The sequence below is a fragment of the Salvelinus alpinus genome, chromosome 28, assembly GCF_045679555.1.
Source record: "Salvelinus alpinus chromosome 28, SLU_Salpinus.1, whole genome shotgun sequence".
NCBI classification, from domain to species: domain Eukaryota; kingdom Metazoa; phylum Chordata; class Actinopteri; order Salmoniformes; family Salmonidae; genus Salvelinus; species Salvelinus alpinus.
Genome location: NC_092113.1, coordinates 24,922,086 through 24,938,225, shown reverse-complemented (window position 1 = coordinate 24,938,225; position 16,140 = coordinate 24,922,086). Strand labels below are relative to the sequence as shown.

General features: G+C 48.4%; 1 protein-coding gene across 9 annotated transcripts in view; it reads right to left on the bottom strand.

Moving 5' to 3' along the window:
* Positions 1-16,140, bottom strand: part of LOC139557477 (calmodulin-binding transcription activator 1-like) — a 574,167-nt gene that overhangs the window by 112,716 nt on the left and 445,311 nt on the right. For all 9 annotated transcript variants that reach the window (XM_071372343.1, XM_071372334.1, XM_071372335.1 and 6 more), the window contains one exon: positions 13,941-14,012. In XM_071372343.1, coding sequence (XP_071228444.1) covers positions 13,941-14,012 — 72 coding nt within the window. The remainder of the gene's footprint in view (positions 1-13,940; positions 14,013-16,140) is intronic.

Genomic DNA, 16,140 nt, shown 5'->3' with positions numbered 1-16,140 from the left:
CACTCACAATGTCTTGTAGTTGAGTAGCTAGCCTAGGCTACTGCTCAAATGTTGCTGTAATAGACAGTAGCAGCAGCATATGTGATGAGTGTGGAAGTGTGTGTGTGACAACATGTGCCTGTGTGCAGGTGTTCCCTCCATCCCTCCCCTCTCTCCGTTTGCAGCCCCCTCCATCCCTCCCCTCTCTCCGTTTGCAGCCCCCTCCATCCCTCCCCTCTCTCCGTTTGCAGCCCCCTCCATCCCTCCCCTCTCTCCGTTTGCAGCCCCCTCCATCCCTCCCCTCTCTCCGTTTGCAGCCCCCTCCATCCCTCCCCTCTCTCCGTTTGCAGCCCCCTCCATCCCCCTCTCCACCTCCCGTTAGTGCCTGTTGGGAGAGGAGCAGTCATAATGAGGCATGACATCTGTCCTTTATGTGCGCTTATTCCCTCCTCCTATTCTATTGTCCACTTCACAGAGAGAGAGAGGATGTGAATGTGTTTGTAAGAGGCAGATTGCATTACTGCTGAGGGTTGCTGCATATTTTCCACAGGTGAGAGTGGCCCCCTGTATTATACAAAGCAGGGGCATCTGCCAACCTTACAACCCCCAGTGTCTGTCTCAGTCCCTGTCCAATCTGACTCCTTCATCCACAGAGAAATCAGACAGACTCTCCCAAGGCCAAACTCACCCATCCACAGATCAGCCAGACAGATTTTCACAATGCAATTTCCAATTATAGAAATTTAAATCTGAGCCATTCTTTGTATGTTGATGAGTGGTGGCTAACTGACTCAGTTAGCCACCACTCACCACTTTATTTCACTTTTGTATATTATCTACCTCACTTGCTTTGGCAATGTTAACACATGTTTCCCATGCCAATAAAGCCCCTTGAATTGAATTGAATTGAGTGAATGACTCCAGACCCTATCTATCTATCTATCTATCTATCTATCTATCTATCTATCTATCTATCTATCTATCTATCTATCTATCTATCTATCTATCTATCTATCTATCTATCTATCTATCTATCTATCTATCTATCTATCTATCTATCTATCTATCTATCTTTCTTTCTATCTATCTATCTATCTATCTATCTATCTATCTATCTATCTATCTATCTATCTATCTATCTATCTTTCTATATCAATCTGTCTATCTATTTTCTACGGCCTTCAGTAGCCTTTATTCTCTCTCTCCGTCCATTCCTCAAAGACTCCCTCCCTCTCTATGTCCTTCCCCCTCCCTCCCTCCCATCTCTCTCTCACTCCTGCATTCTCCCTTTCACCTCTCTCTCCCGCTCCTCCCTCCCATCTCTCTCTTTCCCTCCCTCCCTCTCATCTCTCTCTCTCTCTCTCTCTCTATATGACACGTATAGACAAGTATTCTTGTCTGGATGTCACTCTGGTCCACAGCTAATTGGGGATGTGAACAGTAATGAGTGGGGGACAAATCAGACAGTTCTGCTCATTAGCTGTGACCAGTGTTCCCAGGGCTGCGTGGTGTCGTTACACAACGGTTACATGGCTGGCTACACCACGACCCAACCAGCCCGCATGGGTCATCGTCACGCCTGGAAATGAGTCAGACTTACACGGTCCTGTCTGTGTCATGGCTGGGTAGGGGGCACGGTTCAGAGTGGAGTGCTGCTGTGTAACATGACTTACATGGTCCTGTCTGTGTCATGGCTGGGTAGGGGACACGGGTCAGAGTGGAGAGCTGGGCTCCATTGATATGCCCATTGATCTGCTCTCCCATCTGACACAGCACAGCACAGCCAGGAAGCAATCATAGAGCATGACACATCTTCACACAGGGATATAGGCCTCTCTCACTGCGCAGGGAGACAGGGCTTTATCACACTATGAAGGACAGACCCCTATCATCTTATTAGTGATTTGACTATGTCCTGAGAATGTTTACTACTGTAGGTGCTGCAGTGGACCATGCTCCATTAGGATGGGCCAGTCTCTGTCCTGTTCTAGGTGGAGGGCAGAGCAGAGTGATGTGGCTGGTTAAGCCTGTCTGAGAGCAGGACGAACACGATAAGGCAGGCCAATCCACTCCTCTAACATCTTCAAGGTGTGGACATTTCCCCACGTACACATCAGAGGCCTCGGCAGAACTCAATAACTGGGTGAATGTCAGTTTGGCTCATTCTCCAAGCCTTAACCTTTCCGGAAAGCTGAATAATTTAAGTGGTCTATCTGCGGTTGGTTGGCACTTCTCTGCCTCGCCTCCCTTAGCGTCGCCTCCCTTAGTCTCGCCTCCCTTAGCCTCGCCTCCCTTAGCCGCGCCTCCCTTAGTCTCGCCTCCCTTAGTCTCGCCTCCCTTAGCCTCGCCTCCCTTAGCCTCGCCTCCCTTAGCCTCGCCTCCCTTAGCCTCGCCTCCCTTAGACTCGCCTCCCTTAGCCTCGCCTCCCTTAGTCTCGCCTCCCTTAGCCTCGCCTCCCTTAGTCCCGCCTCCCTTAGTCTCGCCTCCCTTAGCCTCGCCTCCCTTAGCCTCGCCTCCCTTAGCCTCGCCTCCCTTAGTCTTGCCTCCCGTAGTCCCGCCTCCCTTAGTCTCGCCTCCCTTAGTCTCGCCTCCCGTAGTCCCGCCTCCCTTAGCCTCGCCTCCAGTAGTCTCGCCTCCAGTAGTCTAGCCTCCCTTAGTCTCGCCTCCCTTAGCCTCACCTCCCTTAGCCTCGCCTCCAGTAGTCTCGCCTCCCTTAGCCTCGCCTCCCTTAGTCTCGCCTCCCTTAGTCTCGCCTCCCTTAGTCTCGCCTCCAGTAGTCTCGCCTCCAGTAGTCCCGCCTCCCGTAGTCCCGCCTCCCTTAGTCTCGCCTCCCTTAGCCCCGCCTCCCTTAGTCTCGCCTCCCTTAGTCTCGCCTCCCTTAGTCTCGCCTCCCTTAGTCCTGCCTCCCTTAGCCTCGCCTCCCTTAGTCTCGCCTCCCTTAGTCCTGCCTCCCTTAGCCTCGCCTCCCTTAGTCTCGCCTCCAGTAGTCTAGCCTCCCTTAGTCTAGCCTCCCTTAGTCTCGCCTCCCTTAGTCTCGCCTCCCTTAGTTTTGCTTCCCCTGTATGGTGCTCTGAGACCGTCTGCAGCCATGCACGCCGCTCCGGCCAGGGAGTGAAAATGGTAAGACGAATGCGGCAAGGGATTTCTGATAATTGGCAGAAGCCGTGCCGACGGTCTGGGGGCTACAGGCTTGCCTGGGGGAAAGGTTGTTGTCACTAAGCAACAGACCTGTCTGTCTGCAGGCAGCGGAGGGGGATGGGTTGTTTGCCCCAGGGCCTGAATCTGTCTCTCTCTTTAACAATAGTGAAACTGGACATAATAGAAGAACTCCTGTGGGGGACTAGATGAATGGAGGGTGTTAAGTAACTAACCAGCTTACTAACTAACTAACCCTTGTGGTCAGAGGTTGACCACACTACATGTGCCATCATAGTTAGGAAACCACATGTACCATCATGGCTGTCTCCGCCATCTCCCTTTGGCTGGAGAGAGACAGAACAGACAGCGTAGAAGGCAGCCAGGAGAGACAAGAGGATGAGAGAGGTGAGAAGCGGAAGAGAGTTAAAGAGACAGGAGGGGAGGGAAGGACAGAGAAGGAGCAAGGGAGGACAGGGAAGGACAGAGGGGGAGAGGCGCTGAAGCCTGCCAGGGTTATATGAGCAGAATGCTGTACTTCAGAGGGGCTGAAGCCTGCCAGGATTGACTTCCGGCGCCGAAAAGAGATGGCCGCCTCGCTTCGCGTTCCTTGGAAAATATGCAGTATTTTGTTTTTTTATGTGTTATTTCTTACATCGGTACCCCAGGTAATCTTAGGTTTCATTACATACAGTCGGGAGGAACTACTGAATATACGATTAACGTCAACTCATCATCGTTCCTACCAGGAATATGACTTTCCCGAAACGGATCCAGTGTTTTGCCTTCCACCCAATACCATGGATCTGATCCCAGCCGGCGACCCTGTGCGACGCCGTAAAAGGGGCAAACGAGGCGGTCTCGTGGTCAGGCTTCGGAGACGGGCACATCGCGCTCCACTCCCTAGCATACTACTCGCCAATGTCCAGTCTCTTGACAATAAGGTTGATGAAATCCGAGCACGGGTAGCATTCCAGAGAGACATCAGGGATTGCAACGTGCTCTGCTTCACGGAAACATGGCTAACTCAAGAGACGCTAACGGAGTCGGTGCAGCCAGCTGGTTTCTTCATGCATCGCGCCGACAGAAACAAACATCTTTCTGGTAAGAAGAGGGGCGGGGGGGTATGCCTTATGATTAACGAGACGTGGTGTGATCATCATAACAACACACAGGAACTCAAGTCATTCTGTTCACCTGATCTAGAACTCCTCACAATCAAATGTCGACCGCATTATCTACCAAGGGAATTCTCTTCAATCATAATCACAGCCGTATATATTCCCCCCCAAGCAGACACATCGATGGCCCTGAACGAACTTTATCTGACTCTTTGTAAACTGGAAACCACACACCCTGAGGCTGCATTCATCGTAGCTGGGGATTTTAACAAGGCTAATCTAAAAACAAAACTCCCTAAATTCTATCAGCATATCGATTGTGCTACCAGGGCTGGAAAAACCCTAGATCATTGTTATACTAATTTCCGCGACGCATATAAGGCCCTCCCCCGCCCCCCTTTCGGAAAAGCTGACCACGACTCCATTTTGTTGATTCCAGCCTACAAACAGAAACTAAAACAACAAGCTCCCGCGCTCAGGTCTGTTCAACGCTGGTCCGACCAATCTGAATCCACGCTTCAAGACTGCTTCGATCACGCGGATTGGAATATGTTCCGCATTGCGTCCAACAACAATATTGACGAATATGCTGATTCGGTGAGCGAGTTCATTAGGAAGTGCATTGACGATGTCGTACCCACAGCAACGATTAAAACATTCCCAAACCAGAAACCGTGGATTGACGGCAGCATTCGCGTGAAACTGAAAGCGCGAACCACTGCTTTTAACCAGGGCAAGGTGACCGGAAGCATGACCGAATACAAACAGTGTAGCTATTCTCTCCGCAAGGAAATCAAACAGGCTAAATCCCAGTACAGAGACAAAATCGAGTCGCAATTCAACAGCTCAGACACAAGAGGTATGTGGCAGGGTCTACAGTCAATCACGGATTACAAAAAGAAAACCAGCCCCGTCGCGGACCAGGATGTCTTGCTCCCAGACAGGCTAAACAACTTTTTTGCCCGCTTTGAGGACAATACAGTGCCACTGACACGGCCCCCTACCAAAACCTGCGGGCTCTCCTTCACTGCAGCCGAGGTGAGTAAAACATTTAAACGTGTTAACCCTCGCAAGGCTGCAGGCCCAGACGGCATTCCCAGCCGCGTCCTCAGAGCATGCGCAGACCAGCTGGCTGGTGTGTTTACGGACATATTCAATCAATCCTTATCCCAGTCTGCTGTTCCCACATGCTTCAAGAGGGCCACCATTGTTCCTGTTCCCAAGAAAGCTAAGGTAACTGAGCTAAACGACTACCGCCCCGTAGCACTCACTTCCGTCATCATGAAGTGCTTTGAGAGACTAGTCAAGGACCATATCACCTCCACCCTACCGGACACCCTAGACCCACTCCAATTTGCTTACCGACCCAATAGGTCCACAGACGACGCAATCGCAACCACACTGCACACTGCCCTAACCCATCTGGACAAGAGGAATACCCATGTGAGAATGCTGTTCATCGATTACAGCTCAGCATTTAACACCATAGTACCCTCCAAACTCGTCATCAAGCTCGAGACCCTGGGTCTCGACCCCGCCCTGTGCAACTGGGTCCTGGACTTCCTGACGGGCCGCCCCCAGGTGGTGAGGGTAGGTAACAACATCTCCACCCCGCTGATCCTCAACACTGGGGCCCCACAAGGGTGCGTTCTGAGCCCTCTCCTGTACTCCCTGTTCACCCACGACTGCGTGGCCATGCACGCCTCCAACTCAATCATCAAGTTTGCGGATGACACTACAGTGGTAGGCTTGATTACCAACAACGACGAGACGGCCTACAGGGAGGAGGTGAGGGCCCTCGGAGTGTGGTGTCAGGAAAATAACCTCACACTCAACGTCAACAAAACAAAGGAGATGATTGTGGACTTCAGGAAACAGCAGAGGGAGCACCCCCCTATCCACATCGACGGGTCAGTAGTGGAGAAGGTGGAAAGTTTTAAGTTCCTCGGTGTACACATCACGGACAAACTGAATTGGTCCACCCACACAGACAGCGTTGTGAAGAAGGCGCAGCAGCGCCTCTTCAACCTCAGGAGGCTGAAGAAATTCGGCTTGTCACCAAAAGCACTCACAAACTTCTACAGATGCACAATCGAGAGCATCCTGTCGGGCTGTATCACCGCCTGGTACGGCAACTGCTCCGCCCACAACCGTAAGGCTCTCCAGAGGGTAGTGAGGTCTGCAGAACGCACCACCGGGGGCAAACTACCTGCCCTCCAGGACACCTACACCACCCGATGTCACAGGAAGGCCATAAAGATCATCAAGGACAACAACCACCCAAGCCACTGCCTGTTCACCCCGCTATCATCCAGAAGGCGAGGTCAGTACAGGTGCATCAAAGCAGGGACCGAGAGACTGAAAAACAGCTTCTATCTCAAGGCCATCAGACTGTTAAACAGCCACCACTAACATTTAGCGGCCGCTGCCAACATACTGACTCAACTCCAGCCACTTAAAAATGGGAATTGATGGAAATTATGTAAAAATGTACCACTAGCCACTTTAAACAATGCCACTTAATATAATGTTTACATACCCTACATTACCCATCTCATATGTATATACTGTACTCTATATCATCTACTGCATCTTGCCATCTTTATGTAATACATGTACCACTAGCCACTTTAAACTATGCCACTTTATGTTTACATACCCTACAGTACTCATCTCATATGTATATACCGTACTCTATACCATCTACTGCATCTTGCCATGCCGTTCTGTACCACCACTCATTCATATATCTTTATGTACATATTCTTTATCCCTTTACACTTGTGTGTGTGTATAAGGTAGTAGTTGTGGAATTGTTAGGTTAGATTACTTGTTGGTTATTACTGCATTGTCGGAACTAGAAGCACAAGCATTTCGCTACACTCGCATTAACATCTGCTAACCATGTGTATGTGACTAATAAAATTTGATTTGATTTGATTTATATGAGCAGAATGCTGTACTTCAGAGGGGCTGAAGCCTGCCAGGGTTATATGAGCAGAATGCTGTACTTCAGAGGGGCTGAAGCCTGCCAGGGTTATATGAGCAGAATGCTGTACTGTACTGCTGAGAGCTCCACTTCATATCCAGACACACAGAAGTTCCAAGATCTCAGAGACCTGTCTGCATGCCTGTCCATGATCTAGAGCCTGACACACACACACACACACACACACACACACACACACACACACACACACACACACACACACACACACACACACACACACACACACACACACACACACACACACACACACACACACACACACACACACACACACACACACCCTGCCTTGCCCTACCAGAGCAAGCACATGCTGTGCACCCAGATGATCTGGTTGTTTTGTTCTGTTCCTCTCTTCCTCTCTTACTATTCCTACTTGGCCCTGTGTACCATTTCTGTACTAATATACTGTCACTAACTCTGCCAGCGATCCGTGGCCATTAACTATTCAAACAGGGACTTTAGGCATGGCATAACTGTTTCCTCTGACAGCCACTAGCTAAAGTAGCCCCTTTATCCAAACTAGCAGGCAGGAAAACACAGGTCCAATCTCCCTGCCCATGTTTTCCTGGTAAAATCACTGATGGAGTTTGGCCTAATCTATGATTCAGAAGAATTAAGTATTTATTGTGTCCTGGGCTGAGCTGCATGGCTGGGTTGGGACAGTGACCACTGTGGTAGCCAACAGAGAGATAGGTAAACAAATCACTATGAATAAAACAATGAAGGAAACCTCTCTGGTAATACAAATATACTGTACATCTTCTTGCTTTAGCCTCCAGGTACGCTCACACACACACGCACGCACACACACTCTGCTCCAAAGCGATCAACCAGGGGTGTGTTGGATTTGTGATGATAGGTGAGAAGAGTTCAAAGGCGTGTGATGAGGTTTGATAGCTACATCTACTACACACAGCCAAACTCCACTAACTGCACACGGTCAAACTCCACTAACTACACACAGTCAAACTCCACTAACTACACACAGTCAAACTCCACTAACTACACACAGTCAAACTCCACTAACTACACACTATCAAACTCCACTAACTACACACAGTCAAACTCCACTAACTACACACGGTCAAACTCCACTAACTACACACAGTCAAACTCCACTAACTACACACAGTCAAACTCCACTAACTGCACACGGTCAAACTCCACTAACTACACACAGTCAAACTCCACTAACTACACACAGTCAAACTCTACTAACTACACACAGTCAAACTCCACTAACTACACACAGTCAAACTCCACTAACTGCACACGGTCACTCCACTAAATACACACAGTCAAACTCCACTAACTACCGTAATTTCCGGACTATAAGCCGCTACTTTTTCCCACGCTTTGAACCTCGCGGCTTATACAATGACGCTGCTAATTTATGGATTTTTTTCACAAGATTCATGCCGCCAAAAAACTGAGCACCGTCACATAATGTGACGTAAATCGTGCGTGCTCAAACTTCCCATCATTCTGATTACGGTAGTCATTTTGTCACCCTCATCATGGCAAAGACACGGAGAAATGCATATGATGCAGCTTTCAATTTGAAGGCGATCGATCTGGCTGTTGGAAAAGGAAATAGAGCTGCTGCACGGGAGCTTGGCCTTAATGAGTCGATGATAAGACGTTGGAAACAGCAGCGTGAGGAACGGACTCAGTGCAAAAAGACAACAAAAGCTTTCAGAGGGAAGAAAAGCAGATGGCCCGAACTAGAAATAAATTCATTAGGCCTTAATGAATTTCACATGACTGGGCAGAGGCGTTTTTATATTTTTGTTTAGTATGTTTAGCCATAAACGTAATTGTTTAAAACCTGGATGTTTTGTCATTTTATGAATCATGTCTAACCTTGTTTCAAAGTAGCCTAGCCAAAAAATCGGACCATAGAAATGTTGAAGGAATTATTTTGTAAACACTTCCTGATATGCCATTGAAACCAGCGTTTATCTCATGTTCTAACAACTTTCTTTCGTTGTCCGTTAGCCAAAAGCACAATACTCATATTAGCAACCCATGCTAGTTGTTACATCAATAGTCATATTAGCAACCCATGCTAGTTGTTGCATCAGTAGTCATGTTAGCAACCCATGCTAGTTGTTGCATCAGTAGTAATATTAGCAACCCATGCTAGTTGTTGCATCAGTAGTAATATTAGCAACCCATGCTAGTTGGTGCGCCAATAGTCATATTAGCAACCCGTGCTAGTTGTTGCGTCAGTAGTCATATTAGCAACCCATGCTAGTTGTTGCATCAGTAGTAATATTAGCAACCCATGCTAGTTGGTGCGCCAATAGTCATATTAGCAACCCGTGCTAGTTGTTGCATCAGTAGTAATATTAGCAACCCATGCTAGTTGGTGCGCCAATAGTCATATTAGCAACCCATGCTAGTTGTTGCATCAGTAGTCATATTAGTCGATGATAAGACGTTGGAAACAGCAGCGTGAGGAACTGACTTCCAACTGTGCAGATCCGACTGAAAGCCAAAACAATCGCCACCGCAATGAAGTTTGAGGATTTTAGAGGTGGACCATCGTGGTGTCTAAGATTGAGTCTGTGTCAGCAGCTCCCTCCCGACTACGAGGAAAAAGTTTCAAACTTTCGCAAATTCACTGATGCAAAGATAGCGGAGCATTCCATCGGCCTGCACGACATCATAAATATGGATGAGGTTCCTCTGACGTTTGACCTGCCTCTCACTCGGACTGTCAACAGGAAAGGCGAATCATCCGTCACGCTGAAAACAACTGGGCATGAAAAAACGCAAAGTTCATTTGTTTCAATGTACCGGTAGGCACCTGCGGCTTATAGACATGTGTGGCTTATTTATGTGCAAAATACATATTATTTAAAAATTCAGTGGGTGCGGCTTATATTCAGGTGCGCTTAATAGTCCGGAAATTACGGTACACACAGTCAAACTCCACTAACTACACACAGTAAAACTCCACTAACTACACACAGTCAAACTCCACTAACTACACACAGTAAAACTCCACTAACTACACACAGTCAAACTCCACTAACTACACACAATCAAACTCCACTAACTACACACAATCACACTCCACTAACTACACACAGTCAAACTCCACTAACTACACACAGTAAACTCCACTAACTACACACAGTCAAACTCCACTAACTACACACAGTCAAACTCCACTAACTACACACAGTAAACTCCACTAACTACACACAGTTAAACTCCACTTAGAGAAAGAGCCTCTGAGAGAAAGAGAGAAAGAGCGAGAGAAAGAAAGAGGGAGAAAGAAATAGAGTTATAGAGAAAGAGAGAGATGGGAGAGAGAGCTGTGCAGAAACATGAAAAATCTGTGTCCTCTCCTACCTCACCATTCATTTAATTTTCTGATCCTACATCCCTCTCTCCTCTCCTCCTCCTCTCCTCCAGCCCTGCTCAGACTTTTGACCCCTCTCTCTTTCCATGGCTGTGGCAGGCAGGCAGGCAGGCAGGCAGGCAGCAGGACAAATGAAGTTTCCCCTCAGAGCCCCTCCGTATTAATATCATAATTATCCCCACCTCCGTGGCCCGCGGGCCAACTCACACCACTGTACTGTCTGCTTTGATGGAGAGGCACAGGCAGGGAATTACATTCCATTAGTACTAAACAAGAGAAGGGGACATGGAGAGATTGAATCAATCAGGAGAGCCACTAGGACTGTGTGTGTGTGTGTGTGTGTGTGTGTGTGTGTGTGTGTGTGTGTGTGTGTGTGTGTGTGTGTGTGTGTGCGCGTGCGTCTAGGTCTGAAGGGAGGAAGCGAAGGTATGACACTGATTTAACATCATTATTCCCCCAAAGGTCTATTTTGTGCTGCGTCAACTGGAACGACAGTAACTTTTTCCAGTGTGACAGACTGCACAGTTTAGGCTGAGCTGTTCTGCTCGGCCCTGCTCTGCTGCAATTTCAATTCATTGTTTGCAGTCCTTAACTTTGGCAGTACTTTTCTTCAGTCTGTCTCGTTTGCAGGGCAGGGCGAGACTCTTTAAAGTGGTGTAATACCTTTGAGAGGTGGTGTCAGGAATGGGCTGATTGAGAAGTGGAACAAAAGGAAGAGAGAACAGGAGAGAGGAGGACCCCTCACAGCCAGGTCTCCAATCTCATCACCTCCTCTCCTCCCTGACTCATTACTAAGGCTTTGACTCAATAAAGACTGGATAAAGACTGGATAAAGAGGCAGACACCCACAGGCCAAATCCCCCTCAGACACCTTCTCCCTTTGTCTATCCCTCTCTCACCCGCCCCCCCCCCCCTTCTCCCCCACTCCCTTCCTCCTCCCCAGTTCCCTCCATCTCTCTTCTCAGTAATGGCAGGAGTTATTTTTGTCTCTGTGGTGCTGTGTGGCTGTTGGCTGCTAGATAGCTGCTGCTGATTTACATTCTTCACTCAATGGTGACCTTTCCCTGTTGGTGCTCAGGGAGCAGAGAGAGCTAAGCTCTCCAGTCTCCAGTCCCTCGTCGGGGAGCAGAGGGAGCTAAGCTCTCCAGTCTCCAGTCCCTCGTCGGGGAGCAGAGGGAGCTAAGCTCTCCAGTCTCCAGTCCCTCGTCGGGGAGCAGAGGGAGCTAAGCTCTCCAGTCTCCAGTCCCTCGTCGGGGAGCAGAGGGAGCTAAGCTCTCCAGTCTCCAGTCCCTCGTCGGGGAGCAGAGGGAGCTAAGCTCTCCAGTCTCCAGTCCCTCGTCGGGGAGCAGAGGGAGCTAAGCTCTCCAGTCTCCAGTCCCTCGTCGGGGAGCAGAGGGAGCTAAGCTCTCCAGTCTCCAGTCCCTCCACAGCCACAGCTCAGTGCTGCTCTTCTGTTGACAGACTACTGCTGCACAGCACAGCTCATATGGACACAGCGAACACAGGGCATAGAGGGTACACAGGGCCACGCAGGGACAGAAGGAGATGAACCAGAATAAAACAGAGTAGTTTAGGTCCGTCTGGGACATAGGGCCAGGGTGAGTCAGACTACGTTGGCCTGGGTTGACCTAGCACTCCACTATGGGGGAATTCCAACCCAAGTTGAGGGCATGTAAATTAAACATAATTCCCTTTTTATGCACTTTTCCCTCTGTGTGTATTCTGACCTCTATGTGACCTCTATGTGTATTCTGACCTCTGTGTGACCTCTATGTGTGTTCTGACCTCTGTGTGACCTCTATGTGTGTTCTGACCTCTATGTGACCTCTATGTGTATTCTGACCTCTATGTGGCCTCTATGTGTATTCTGCTATTCACCCGCTATTTGTTTGGGATGGAGCTCAATGAAGGTATGGAGGAGATGAGTCTACAGATACGCTGTATTCTGACCATGACTTAATTCCCTCATAATTCATAGTTAAAGCTCAGTGAGAGAGTACTTGGCTACGTCGCAAATGGGCGCTCTGGTCAAAAGTCTGGTCACTATAAAGGGAATAGGGTGCCATTGGGATGCAGACTTTCTATTAGCTGTCCAGCAGGGTCTGAGTTTGAGTCATCCATAGCTGAGCTCAGCAGAGAGATGAGGAGAGAGAGAGGAGAGCCCTGGATGAGGTGAGGGAAGCAGGTCAGGCTGGAGTACCCACACACACAGGTTTCATAAGCTGATGAGCTGCAGAAAGAGAGTGGCTGAGTGAGCCTCTCCATCTTTGACACATGTGAGACAGAGGTGATAAAAATGCTGTGCTTTCTGAAAGCGAGAGAGCTTACGTAGTGTGACCCCCCCCTATCCGTGTGTGTGTGTATATGCCTGTTTCTGTGTGTGTTTGTGTGTGTGCGTGTGCGTGTGCATGTGTGTGTGTGTGTGTGTGTGTGTGTGTGTGTGTGTGTGTGTGTGTGTGTGTGTGTGTGTGTGTGTGTGTGTGTGTGTGTGTGTGTGTGTGTGTGTGTGTGTGTGTGTGTTTCCCGGAGCCAGGCTGCAGTGTGTGGTGTTAGGGCTAGCTTTGATCTGTCTCTAGCAGGCAGGCTGAGAGGCAGGCAGGCTGAAAGGCCTGGAGGGGGACGACGTAATGACTTCAGAAAAATAACCAAAGATAACAAAGACTTCCCCCTAACAGGTGTCAAATATAACTAGAGAGCATCTCCATACCTCCTGCCCCATCCCTCCATCCCTCCATCCTCCACCTGCACTCCATCCTCTGTCAGAGAGGCTGTAAAGAAAAGCTACAAAACCAGAATCGATGCCACAGTGCTGAAATAGAGGGATAAGGTGGTGACCAAAGGCCTATTTACAACCACTGTAAGGCAGTGGGCTTTGGGAGGCTGTGTAACCACTGTCCTATGGGCTCCACTACTGCAGCTTTACAGCCATTAGAGATGACCTATGCGTGAGTGTGTGTATGTAGGACGTGGCACACTTATTTAAGCAAATACTCTGCTTCTGTTGGACAGTGGACAGATGGTGGATGTTTCCAACAGAGAAATAGTGAATGGGGTAGATAAGCAAAGAAAAGGGAGCCACAGACAAAAAGAGGGAGAGAGAAAGAGGGAGAGAAAAAGAGGGAGAGAGAAAAAGGGAAGATAGTGTGGTGTCTGTCTATCTGCTGTGTGTCAGGAAGGAAGAAATGCTGCCAATAAAAAGAGGACCTCTTCCTACCCATTCAGGCAGTGGGAGAAAAGTTGGGGAGTTGACATGTGTAAGTGTAGAGGGGGGAGGAAGGCTGTTACGTGTACATGTGTGTGGAGAGGGGAGGGAGTCTCTTACCTGGAGCAGCCAGTAGCACCTGCGGTGGAACGTGGGGATGATGGAGGAGTGGACGTAACAGCCATACAGACACTGCAGAGGGAGAAACAGAGACATAACAGCTGTTATAGTATAGTAACACAACACAATAGACTGACCTACTGTACCCACTGTACCCCTTATCCATGACCTCTAACCCCCTCAGGGACAGGGACTCCTGAAAACAGGCAGATCAGGGCATTGTCTTCAGAACAAAGGTAGTGGTGAACTAAGACAAGTTGCTATGAACACTGATACTGTCTATCTTCCTCTCTGTCTCTGTCTCTCTCTACTTCCTTCTTTCTTTCTTTCTCTCTCTCTCTCTCTCTCTCTCTTTCTCTCTCTCTTTCTCTAAGTGGAGTTTGACTGTGTGTAGTTAGTGGAGTTTGACTGTGTGTAGTTAGTGGAGTTTGACTGTGTAGTTAGTGGAGTTTGAATGTGTGTACTTAGTGGAGTTTGACTGTGTGTAGTTAGTGGAGTTTTACTGTGTGTAGTTAGTGGGGTTTGACTATGTGTAGTTAGTGGAGTTTGACTGTGTGTAGTTAGTGGAGTTTGACTGTGTGTAGTTAGTGGATGTTTGACTGTGTGTAGTTAGTGGAGTTTGACTGTGTGTAGTTCGTGGAGTTTGACTGTATGTAGTTAGTGGAGTTTGACTGTGTGTAGTTAGTAGAGTTTGACTGTGTGTAGTTAGTGGAGTTTGACTGTGTGTAGTTATTGGGGTTTGACTGTGTGTAGTTAGTGGAGTTTGACTGTGTGTAGTTAGTGGAGTTTGACTGTGTGTAGTTAGTGGATGTTTGACTGTGTGTAGTTAGTGGAGTTTGACTGTGTGTAGTTCGTGGAGTTTGACTGTATGTAGTTAGTGGAGTTTGACTGTGTGTAGTTAATGGAGTTTGACCGTGTGCAGTTAGTGGAGTTTGACTGTGTGTAGTTAGTGGAGTTTGACTGTGTGTAGTTAGTGGAGTTTGACTGTGTGTAGTTAGTGGAGTTTGACTGTGTGTAGTTAGTGGAGTTTGACTGTGTGTAGTTAGTGGAGTTTGGCTGTGTGTAGTTAGTGGAGTTTGACTGTGTGTAGTTAGTGGAGTTTGGCTGTGTGTAGTTAGTGGAGTTTGACTGGGTGTAGTTAGTGGAGTTTGACTGTGTGTAGTTAGTGGAGTTTGACCGTGTGCAGTTAGTGGAGTTTGACTGTGTGTAGTTAGTGGAGTTTGACTGTGTGTAGTTAGTGGAGTTTGACTGTGTGTAGTTAGTGGAGTTTGGCTGTGTGTAGTTAGTGGAGTTTGACTGTGTGTAGTTAGTGGAGTTTGACTGTGTGTAGTTAGTGGAGTTTGACCGTGTGCAGTTAGTGGAGTTTGGCTGTGTGTAGTTAGTGGAGTTTGGCTGTGTGTAGTTAGTGGAGTTTGACTGTGTGTAGTTAGTGGAGTTTGGCTGTGTGTAGTTAGTGGAGTTTGACTGTGTGTAGTTAGTGGAGTTTGACCGTGTGCAGTTAGTGGAGTTTGGCTGTGTGTAGTAGATGTAGCTATCAAACCTCATCACACGCCTTTGAACTCTTCTCACCTCTCATCACAAATCCAACACACCCCTGGTTGATCGCTTTGGAGCAGAGTGTGTGTGCGTGCGTGTGTGTGTGAGCGTACCTGGAGGCTAAAGCAAGAAGATGTACAGTATATTTGTATTACCAGAGAGGTTTCTTTCATTGCTTTATTCATAGTGATTTGTTTACCTATCTCTCTGCTGCCCCAACCCAGTCATGCAGCTCTCTCTCACCCTCTCTCCCTGAACAACCATAAGACTCCACCCTCACCTGCTAACCCCCCCCCCCCCCCCCCCCAACTGGATGATTCAGGTGCTCCTACATCCCCCGTTCCTTCCCTCCCTCCCCTCCCCATGCAGGGTTGGATTCCTATGGGCTCATTGCCTTGGAGAGAGAGAGATAGACAGGGCTGATACATAACAGTATCTGACAGCGAGAGGCAGAGTGGCCCCTCTGCCCAGAAGTAGTGCACTATAGGCCTAGAATCACAGCTTCCTGGTGACCAGAGGAGTTTGCTTGTTTACAGCTACAGCCAATCATGTGACAGCTTCACGCTGGCTTTGGCTGGCAGCAGGGAAATATACTGTGATTTTGTCCAATGCAATATCTGTGATGTGACCAGAGTAGCAGTGGCTTGCTCTTAAGACAAGGGGC